At 47.0% G+C, this 11,242-nt stretch overlaps 1 protein-coding gene across 6 annotated transcripts in view; it reads left to right on the top strand.

Moving 5' to 3' along the window:
* The first annotated feature begins 4,606 nt into the window (after nucleotides 1–4,606).
* LOC147019085 (eukaryotic translation initiation factor 4 gamma 3-like) overlaps nucleotides 4,607–11,242 on the top strand; it is a 211,594-nt gene continuing 204,958 nt past the window's right edge. For 3 of the 6 annotated variants that reach the window (XM_085899328.1, XM_085899327.1, XM_085899324.1), the window contains exons 1-2: nucleotides 4,690–4,739; nucleotides 4,853–4,991. In XM_085899328.1, the coding sequence (XP_085755454.1) occupies nucleotides 4,724–4,739; nucleotides 4,853–4,991 (155 nt within the window). In that variant the 5' untranslated portion in view covers nucleotides 4,690–4,723. Of the gene's footprint in view, nucleotides 4,740–4,852; nucleotides 5,038–11,242 lie in introns of all 6 variants that reach the window. The other 3 variants (XM_085899332.1, XM_085899330.1, XM_085899331.1) reach the window with 2 other exon arrangements.

Genomic DNA, 11,242 nt, shown 5'->3' with positions numbered 1-11,242 from the left:
AGCGGGCCTTCACTTGAGACTCCTCTGTCAAGAGCCTACCACTCTCTGTTCTAACTGCAGTGTTCCGAGGGATGGGCTTGGCTGAACGCAATGCGCGAATTCCCCTGTAAGCGGGACGAGAATCACCTGTCCACAGGTGATGCTCTACCCCCTCACAGATTCCTCGCACATAGGCCTCCTTGTCCACCCTTAGTGCACGTACAGTTTTACGCCTCAGCTCCCTGAACAGCTCAGCTCTGCCATTCAGCCTGGCCCTGCGACTCTGGTCAATGGTATCCAGTGTCCCTTGAGAGAGAAAATTCTTCTTTGCCCTGCGGTGATTTCCAAGACATCCACCGCAACCTCAAGGACGGTGGTCTTGAAGGCACTCCACAACTCTTCAGGACCCCCCAAAGCACCCAGACACCCCAAATGTTCACTCAGCCTGTTCGCAAACTCCTCAGCTACTCTAATATCCCTTATCTCCCCTTCATTTGTGCCTGCTCTTCCTTCACTCTATTTAATTCTTCCCTCTCCTGCTCCATTCCCTCTTGTGTCTCTGACGATATCTTTCCAATCTCCTCCTTTACCTGCTCTATTCCCTTTCGCGTCTCTGCTAATTCTTCCTCTGTCTTTTTAAACTGTTCCCTCGTCTCGCCCTCGTGTTCGTCTAAAAGTACTCCCATTTTCTGCGTCTCTGTCTCGGCCTTCGGTCCCATCTCCTTAACCATCTCCGTCATCTATTCATGTCTCGTTTTACACTCCTTTACGGCCTCCAATTGCTTTTTCGTTCCCCGCTGGCTTTCTTTTAATTTTTCTGTCACCATCGTGTTCTTTTTTATTTCCTCCTTTCGTTGATCTTGTCCTTCTTGTACTTTTTCCATCCCCTGTGCAACCGTCACCATTTTTTCCGTCACGTCTTCCTTGCCCGCCTTCACCGCGGACCACACCTCTTTTACATTCCCTTTCAATTATTTCACCTCATTTCGTATCATGTCGATATCTTCTGCCATTTTGCCTTTCACCTCGTCCAAGCTTCCCTGCAAGCCTAACCCCATGCTCTGCATCTCCTCCCGCAGCGTTTGCATATTTTTATCCATGTTGTTTTTCATTTCGTTGCTCGCTTCGAGTGCATTTTCTTTCATTTCGTTTTTCATTTCATTTTTCATTTGCTGCGCACTTGTATCCATTTTGTTATTCATTGCCTGCATCATCTGCATCAATTGTTTGATGTCCGATGACTCTAGCCGGACCGATCCGCCATTATCGGTCGCGGTTTCGCTGGGGACCGGGGAGGGATTTTGACGGAGGAGGGGAGGGGGGGTGTCATACACCGCGGCCCCTGCCGCTGCGCCCATTTCGGACTCGAGGTTTGGTTGTGGGGGGTGTTCAACCTGCATGGGAATGTCCTGCACGGTCATTTCGTCCTGAGCCATGGATTCTATCATCTCCAATTCCATATCTAATCCCTCCTGCCCCTGTTCGCCTTGAACTGCCATCTTGCGTATCGGTAATAATTAATTTGAAAGCTCGTAATTTGATGGAACCGGAGGGTCGCCTCACACACCCTTGATCCGGTTCCGTTAATTTGGTTGGAGGCGGGAGAGTTTGTATCCCACTCCTAGACAACAGTGTTATGGTTTCCCGTCGTGCGAGCGACCGCTTTTAGCTAATCGCAGCCACGCGCCCACCCGACGTGGCAAACCTTGTCGCAGCTTTCGGATCAACGCCAAAATCCAGCTACGGGTGTGTTTTTAATCATACCATAAATCAGCCAACTATTCTGTCCCCGCGCGACAGGGTCCGATTGCCGAATTGTCGAATTACCTAAGTATGCACGCAGACAGAAATGCCGGGGATTTACACCTCAATGGGACCTGCTTGGAAACGAGCCGCTTAAGTAGCTCGCTCCGTTTGCGATTTGCCGAGCGGTGTATATCGCCAAGCCCCGCCGGATCCGGTTACTTAATCGGCTATTTAAAAGCCAGCTAATATCCCGAACGCAATACGGCAGCTTAATTGAGGGAAAGGACGCAACGAACAGGTGAACATTTACACAATGACATTTATTTGTACACACGTAAGCAGTCACACACATATGCAATCAAACACGTATGCAATCATGTAGTCAATAAAGTAATGCAGGAACGAGCAAGACAACATCAAGGATGGCAACATCAAGGACGGTGGTCTTCAAGGCACTCCACAACTCTTCAGGTCCCCCCAAAGCACCCAGACCCCCCAAATGTCCACTCAGCCTGTTCGCAAACTCAGCTACCCTCTCATCCTTGAGCTTGCCAACATCCATCCTCGGCTGAGATGGTATCATTCTCCCGGATTTAAGGTGCAGCTTTAGAGTTGCTACAGCAAGCCGGTGGTCAGTATTGAGGAATTGAGCACTCCAGTGGACCCTGCAGTTCTGGATCATGCTCCAGCGACCATCAATGAGGACATGGTCAATCTCCTTTGCCACACCGCCAGCGTTTGAATACCAAGTTGAGCGATGAGCTTGTGGGCGCTGAAACCATGAACCAGCCACCCTAAGTCCATGACTTCTTGCAAAGTCAAGGAACTTAATGCTATTCTGGTTCATAGTTCCTGACCCATGGGGACCAACACATGTCTCATAACCGTCCCTATCAGTTCCAGTCGATGCATTGAAATCCCCCAAGACGAGAAGTGTATCTCGTCTGGGGCACTGATCAACCACAGACTTGAGCGTGGCATAGAATGCATCCTTAATGGTGAGATCACTCGCCTCAGTCGGAGCATAAACAGAGACCAGCAAAATGATACCAAAGGAGTGACGAATCCTTCATCTCATAATACACTCGTTGACCGGTGTTACCTCAATTATCATTGGGGTCAGCTTATTGGACACAGCTACAGCAACTCCTTGAGTCTGGTAACCATCAGAGCGACCAGGCCAATAGTAGGTGTAATCACCCACCATCATCTCGCCGCAATCCGGTGTCCGAACCTCAGAGAGTGCTGCAATACCGATGTCCAAATGCTTGAGCTCAGATGATAACAGAGACAGGTGATCATCCTGTCTTTGGGATAGGACATTCCAGGCACCCACCCGAAGGGACCGCCTCAGGTTAACCCAAGGAGACCGCTTTTGGAGGACGACACCTCAGCACCACTCCGACAGACTCTCCTGCAATCTGACCCAGGAATGTTACCCGTGGTTTCCCTCCTATCATCAAAGATTGGGGGTCCCAAAGACTTTGCCCCAATCCCATCATCCGGTGAGCTGCCCTGCGAAGGGAAGCTGCACAGGAGGTATTCCCACGGAGTGGGTTTTCAGATTTTTTTGCGTTTTTGTGTTTTGCAGAATGAAGGGTTTAACGGTGGCCGGAGTGCAAATCCTGCCACCAACCTCCGAATAAAAAAGTAACCCATCTGCAGGAGGACGTTCGCAGACACAGTTGGGCTGGAGGAGCTTGGATTAAAAAGATGCCAATGAAAATGTTTTGCAGTTTAAAATACGAAGACAAATGTTTAACATAAAATTAATTGCCCTTCGTTGAAGGGAAAAATAAAACAGTGACCTTGAACACATTTGTCTTGTTCCTGGCATTATCAAATAAGCTCCAAAGGGTCAAACAGCTGTTCTTGGATCCTGGCTTATTTGTCCAATCTAACCAATGTAATAACAATCCCCTCCTTTGGGTGGGACCGTTCAATAAGTAGTCGCAGTGTTTAATAAATAATGTGAGCAGGGCAAACTGGTGGAGGATGATCGAACACACAGTGGCACGTTATGTAGAGTCTTCATGATTCATATCGAATCAGCAATGGGAGCTTTATACCCTGGACGTGTACAGTTCAAGCAAACGAGGTTGTAACAGTGGAGTGGAGGACAATAGACACGATCACGTGATTGTAGTTCAAGCCTGAAGGCACCATCGCACCTGGCCTTCAAACAGGACCTCAGAGGCCCCACCCCCATTAAACCGCATCATTTCAATGGCACTGCTCACAGTTGTCCGTTTATACTTTTCAGGCTTGAATTATTGACATTCCTTTAAACATCAAAGTCATGTTCCCAAAGAACACATAATTGTGTGAAAATATGTGATTTAATTTCGCAGATTCGGGATTTGGAGCTTATGGGGAGTATCAAGTTAAACTTTTTTGTTGTTGTTGGGTCAAATAATTCGTCAATATTTAGAGGTTAGTGGATGCAGTGAATGTGATGGCTGCAGAAAATATTTTGACTGCAGTAAATGTGGTGGTTGCAGTAAAAGTGGTGGTTGCAGTAAATATGGTGGTTACAGTAAAAGTGGTGGTTGCAGTAAATATGGTGGTTACAGTAAATGTAGTGGTTGCAGTAAATATGGTGGTTACAGTAAAAGTGGTGGTTGCAGTAAATATGGTGGTTACAGTAAATGTGGTGGTTGCAGTAAAAGTGGTGGTTGCAGTAAATGTGGTGGTTGCAGTAAAAGTGTTGGTCGCAGTAAATGTGGTGGTTGCAGTAAAAGTGTTGGTCGCAGTAAATGACAAAATAAACCTTTGGACAGGTACAGAGCAAAACGAGGCAAAAACCAGTGTTGGAGTCGCATGCTCTGATTTTGTTATAAACAGTAGAAACGCGTTTTAAAAATCTCTTTTGGTTCAACTAGCGACTCGGAGCAAGGCGGTTGGGCGGGGGGGGGGAGAAGCCCCGGAAGTTGTCGGCCCGACTTCCGGTCGGGGCAGCCCGTCCGTCTCGAATGGACTTTGTATAGCGAGGTACGCCATGTTAGCCGATGCCGGTAATCCGCACCCATCTGCGCATTACGCTTCACCATCCGTGCAGGAAAGTGGCCCGAGACGCTAGCGGGGAGTTGTGCGAATCCTTCACCGCCTGTATGTCTGATCCTCGCAGGTGTTTTCAGGAGAAAAAAAAAAGCAACAAAAAACTTCGGGGAAGCGAAGCTGAGGGCCCAAGACGCGCCGAGGCGCCCGCTCTGCGCCTCGCCTTTCCTCTTCCTCTCCGTTCGCGACTGCCATGAGTTTGCCCAAAGGCAGGTCGCCGCCCGCGTCTCAAGTGCGAGCCGGCATCTCACAGGCGTATCCTTACCGCGTCGGGAGGGACTGGGTACCGGGCCTGGCCGGCGTGGCACGCATGCTGATGGCGCCGGGTTTTTGCCACGCCGCCCTTCCCGGCCCGGCCCAGTTTGACCGGGAAATCCAGATTTAGCTCCTTCGTTTCTATTCCTGTTCCTCAGGTTGTGCTTTCTCCGCTGTCTTGTCTGTCCGTGCCTGTCCTCGTCTGTACGTGAGTTTGTATTTTTATTCAATTTTAATTTTTTTAATAATAAAAATTTACTCCGGGCGCGGCTTGTTGGGGATGACTTTCAGCACGGGGTGGAGATGGTGGGGGAATGTTGCAAGGCAGTGGGGGGGGGGGTGTCTGAGTGTGGGTCACGTTGGGATTTTAATGGGTGGGTTCATTTCAGGTTAATGCGGATAGTTGTGATGGTTGGGCGGAGGTTGTCCATCGACGTTAAAAAACGCTTGACTCGAGTCATTTAAAAATTAAAGACGAGCGACTGTTTGCCGATACCGAGGCTGATGACGTGTTCTGAAACGAACGTTGACGAGTAGACACGTGTCATGGTCGAGGGTGGGGGGGGTGCATGGCAGCTCTTGCAGAATTTTGGAGGAAAGTTGGGGGGGGTTAAATTAAATAATATGGTGGTACGAGTGTGTCGAGGAGGGGGTGAACAAGTTTCCTCGGAGTCAAACAAACGGGGTAGTTTGAGGTTGCAGAGGGGTCAGAGTTTGGGGAGGGGTCAGGTCAGACTACATCTGATGGGTGGGGGGGGTGGAGGGCATGGCCATGGGTGCAAGTTACGTAACGTTCGCTCTGCCCTGCTCTGTTTGTTCAACAGTTTGCTTGTGAGGCCTGTGCAGTCACAAGAGCATGGACTGCCTGCCTGCTCTGCTGACTCGCTCTTGCTCTGCCCGAAAATAGCACCGCACCGTCGGAATTGATTATTGGACAACTCGGTCGGGTGGTCAACGTATCAGGTGCCCGTGTGTTTTGTCCAATGTAACAGGCCCATGTTCAGAGGGTGTTCATCTCTCCGTCTCTGTCGTCTCTCTTGTTTTTGGCCACAAGTGGATGGAAAATGAGGATACATTTTATTAACCGTGTGAATCGTATCAGCTGAAGATGTACTCGTCTTGCTTCGTTGTTCCAGTGTTTGTGAACCCAGGTGTTATTGATTTTGCTGGGCCGTCGTGTTTCCTTCAAGGTATACTCATTGTAGAAAAGGTACTATTTCCCAGAGATTGTAATGCGGAAGGATCGATGGTGGAGTGGGTAAGACCTTGTTGCGCCACCCCCTCACTGGTGCAGATGCGAGTTTTGTGGATGCTCGGTTACCTGGCGGCGTAGAGAGGACATTGCGGGGTCTCCTTGTCCGTAAAGGTGCTCCAATGCCCCCCCCCCCAAAAAAAAAGCCTTGCCAAAAATTATTGGGTCTATTACGACCATTAGAATCTACGAAAATTTTATCATCTTTTTTTTCTTCTTCACAATTTGTGAACATGACAATTATGTCACAAGTGTAATTGGTGTGAATTGTTTTATTTTGAGGTACACAAATAAAATGCTGTACAATGCTTAGAATTGGCAAAGCAATGTTCTGGAAACTATTACACAATTCGTGCTTGAAGTACCATCTGATCTGTCAGGCGTACGAAGGTTCGTGCTGTCTGACTTGGGACGTGGTGATATTTCGCGATTCTTAGCCATGAACCGGACTCTAATTCATTGAAGAGGTAGGTTGTTAGGCTTGGGGCAAGGACCTTGGGGCACTGCACTGCAGACACTGATACATTAATTTGTCATACAGTTTGCTAACTGATGGGCCTGGGCTTGCAGTTTGCACGGGGCGGGGAGAGGAGGGGTTGTGCTTGTTTCAGTGATGCAGGTGAGGTCATTCCCCCCTTTTATGGGACAAGTCTTGTTCGATGTGAAGGTGATCAATGCGAATCAAGCAGACCTCAACATCTGTCTCTTCTACTACTTCCTTAATTGCCTCAATTATTCCCACCTTGTAGGTTTGGCTGAAGAAATCTTTTTGAGCTCTCTTCCATGAACTAGCTGGCTATGGCTGTCGTTTGAGCGTGGTAAGAATTTGTGCAGGTTGCTGGCGATAAGCCGCCAACTCTTCGGGAAAGTTACTGCAGCATCTTCAACGTCTCACTAATGCTCGCAAACGAGGCATCCGGCTTTATGGTCATCCTAGCGACGAAGCACTTTTCATGCAACACTCTGCCAGTGAAGCACCAATCGGATGATTTATCGTCAGATTGATAATCAAGTCCAGATTAGACCACTCAAAGATGAATGTTCTATCACTGCAATGTGCTGTTGGACTCAGACCTCACCCTCTGTACGAGGAGATAAAATACCAAATTTATAATTGTCTAAACGATGCTTTAAATTTTGTCTCATGTGCACATTAATCCAAGGCTGTTGAAGGAGTTTGTACATAAATCATGTAGATGGCAAAGACGTCGGTCATCAGTTTATTTTATTTTTTTCCATGCATTTGCAAGGACATTATTGGACAACGGACAATAACGTGTAATCAATGGGGTTTAAACCCTGCATCACCAGCCAGAGGTTCTGATGAGAACACCAAAAGGCCAGCTTGAAGATAATTGTTGTATCAATTAACTCTGTATCATAAGACAATGCCAATCAGATATGGCTATAGTACCCTCGGTCATCAGAATGCTGCTTGATAAGTGCAACATTTCAAAAGGTTTGTCTGCCAGCGAAACCGAATGAAAAAATAATCATCCGATCTCGTGTTTCTTCCATTAGTTTATAAACGTCTTTACGGTGCCAGTGCAAGCCTGGTTCGGTTTTCTCAGAGGAACGTGGCAACAGGTAACCTTCAAAATGCTTTTCTCCAGCTCCTGATCCTTAATTGATTAATTGGTTTCATATCTACCTTAATATTCATACGTCATTTGTTCCATGCCTAAGTTTTGTCCATGTTTTACACTTTAGGCTACTGTGCTTGCTTGTAATTAGTGCTGGAAGGTGGCGTGGAGGTGCCTGCGTCCGATTTATTAGTGACAGCTTATTTAATCCCCGGTTACACTCTTTGTATGCATGATTAATAGGGCTGTGATGTTTGATTTGTAATGCTGCAGTGTAATGTATCGGCAGATGTAACCTCTTGCAAGAATTTGTTCGTTGTATGCCTGGGTGGTTTGTTGCATCAAAATCTTGGTCCTTTGCAAAAAGATGATGCTGTTGTGCCAAATATGCATAATCTGCCATGAAGCGATACCAAAGGGAATACCTTGTTAAGTTCTGTCCTTCTGAAGGCCATTGGTGTTTCTGTTTTTCAGGGATTTTTTTATATTTTTCTTTTGACATTTCATCAAGTTAAGCTTCACCTCCTTTAAGTATTTGCTCAACACAAAGGTGTGCCTTTTAAGTCGTGCAGGGCACCTTGGAAATACGAGCGCTCACCTTTGAGCTTTGAATCTCGACTCGGCTATAAACTGTCAAAACGTCAATGTGTTTGTGCAATCCATGAGGTGGACATTAAGCCGGATGTCCCATCACCTGTTGGCCAGAACTTATTGGTGGATGCTAAATATTTCAGGGTGTCTTTTGCAAAGACAGGTAAGTCATTGCCAACACCCTGAAAAATATTGCAAGTTCCTGCCTCGATCAAGTTCAGTCAGGCTTGACCAGCTGGTTCATGAAAGACTTGGGCCAAAAAAGGTTTCCTGAACGGCCCCATAAAGTGGAAATATTTGCAGCTGTGAAAGAAGTAGTAGATGTACACAAGTAATTTATGGCCTTTGGGGGGGTTTATATTTAAAAAAATTTTTTTGTAAGTTGAGCTGAAACATTTACCAACCTGAAAAAAATGCTACATATATATATATATATATATATATATATATATATATATATATATATATATATATATATATATATATATATAGTTACTAATCTGGAAGCCTTTTGCACATAGACAGCAGTCCCCGTAGCTTAGTTATTTCGATAAGTATGTGTTTATAGTTGGAATCCCTCCTGTCTAATGGGAATTCCGTGTGTGCGCTGTTATTTTTTTTTAGTTAGGTTTTTTTTTTTACATCTACAACAACAGCGACACCGACCCGCACTCAACCCGGTCGCCATTGCCCACGTGTTTTTTGGCTGAGGGCCTGGGCGGAGCCTCCGTCGCTTCGGATCGAGGCTCCGCTCCAAAGAAGGGCATAGAGCATTTCCTCCAGCCAATGAGTGAGGGGTGAGCATCACATGCGTGCCCCAGCCAATCAGGGGGGCTGACTACCTCAGGGGCGGCCCCGCCTATCCAGAGGGAGCGTTCGGCCCGACGAATGAAGGGCGGCCGCAAGTCGCCCGACAACCCCTCGTCCAATCCGGAGGCAAGTTCCTCAGAGCGGTGCCCTCGACCCGCGGGGGAGGGGGAGGATAAGAGGAAGTGGCGAGCCATGGATAAAAAGCAAGCAAGGTTCGCCTCGTCGTAAAGGAGAAAGAGAGGAAGCCTCGTCTTGCCTGCTGGCGTTCTCATCTGGTCCGAAAAGCATTTTGAAGGTTACGCTGGCTGGCGTCCGTGGCGCTGTACTTGGTCCCTGGTGCTTGGTGCTGCGTTGTTGGCGGTGGGGTCGAGTCCTGCCACCGGACAAGCTCGAGCAGACTGCACGAGGCGGGAAGGTGCAAATACAGGCCACGGCCACCGTGTGTGTGTGTGTGTGTGTGTGTGTGTGTGTGTGTGTGTGTGTGTGTGTGTGTGTGTGTGTGTGCGTGTGTGTGTGTGTGTGTGTGTGTGTGTGTGTGTGTGTGTGTGTCGCCAGTCTGTATAAGTAGAAACTGTTGAGTGTTTTTCATGATACATGGTTTGCATTTCTTTTATATGGATAACTGTGCTCTTTGTGTGCTTCAACTCCCCGATTATTGTTTTAAATAAACCCCCTGTTAAATGTACCAGCTCGTTTTCTGTGCTTTCTCCCATTGGCCAAGCATGGTGTGTATTGAGAATTAGTGAGGCCGTTCGTGCCGTAAATTGTTCATTTGGACCGACGGATCTTGGTAATCCCCGCTCGGTTTACACCCGGATCGGGCTCGATAAACGGTCCGTTCCGCCCGAGGTACGTCGAGGGTGTGGTTTTCCCCGGTAGTTGGACGACGTGGGTACTTTGGTATATTGAAGTCAGGCAATTAACCCCACCCCACGCCGTCAAAATATTGGCGACCACGGTCCGCTAAGCCTAAGGGACCCGTGACCTTTGGACTTATCCGAGAGTCACGACCTAAATTCCGGGTGTTCGGTGGGAGACGACACCATTGCTCCACCTAGTGGTTGTTTATCGCCACCGAACCCCGGCCCACAACATTAGTTTTTCTTGGAGAGCCAATGTACGATTTTGCCACAATTTATGAACTACAAAACGAGTATTTAGTTGGCATCACCAAAACGTCAAATTATGCTTTTTCAGTTTTTGATTTATCATATACTAGCGAGGTACGGATGCTCTGCAAACTGATAGTGAGGGACCCTTCTTCGCTCTGCACGGGTGGAAGCCCAAAATCTCAAAAAAAAGTGCTTTGAGAAATTTTATGAAAACTCTCACCTACTTTTATGAAAACTGCAGGGATCCCAAAAGCTGCACAGAGAATTTGGTGGGGCGGGGCCCAAAACTGTGGGGGGTAGTACTCTAAAATCAATGTACCTTTACTGATGAATCTGATAACGATGACATAGTTTACCGAAGCAGTGAATGTTTCCACTTTCGGTAAATGGCGAAACTGCTAATGCCGAACTCGTGAATGAGTTTACATGCGGAGAGAGAGCAGTTTTGTCCGGGTGGAATCTCAAAATCATAATTGCAATGAAAAACTAGAGGGGGAGCACTCGGTAGAGTGCAAAACCTCTGCCGCCAATACTGCTAGGTCACTCAAGTGAACCTGATATCCTATTCATTCAATTTGACGTCAACAGTGCTCACAGAGTTATAGTTTGCAACTTTCCCTTTTACTTTTAACTTTTACATACTCAATTAATTCGTCATAACTAGATTCCTTGAGACAGAAATTGATTTTACGTGGGTATATCCACCTGAAGTTCCAAAATCAGCCCCAATTATAATTTTGGCATGTTTTTTTTTTGTTGGAAATCACTTATAACATGAAGAAATGCCAAAAAAAATCAAAATATTTTTCTCCAACAATTTTTTTTTTGGGGGGGGGGGGTGGAAATCACTTAAAACA

This window comes from Eptatretus burgeri, chromosome 10 (assembly GCF_056783735.1).
Source record: "Eptatretus burgeri isolate ZD-2024b chromosome 10, Ebu_testis_v1, whole genome shotgun sequence".
Taxonomy (NCBI): Eukaryota; Metazoa; Chordata; class Myxini; order Myxiniformes; family Myxinidae; genus Eptatretus; species Eptatretus burgeri.
The sequence above is the reverse complement of the archived record's forward strand: the minus strand, read 5'-3'. Positions and strand labels throughout refer to the sequence as shown.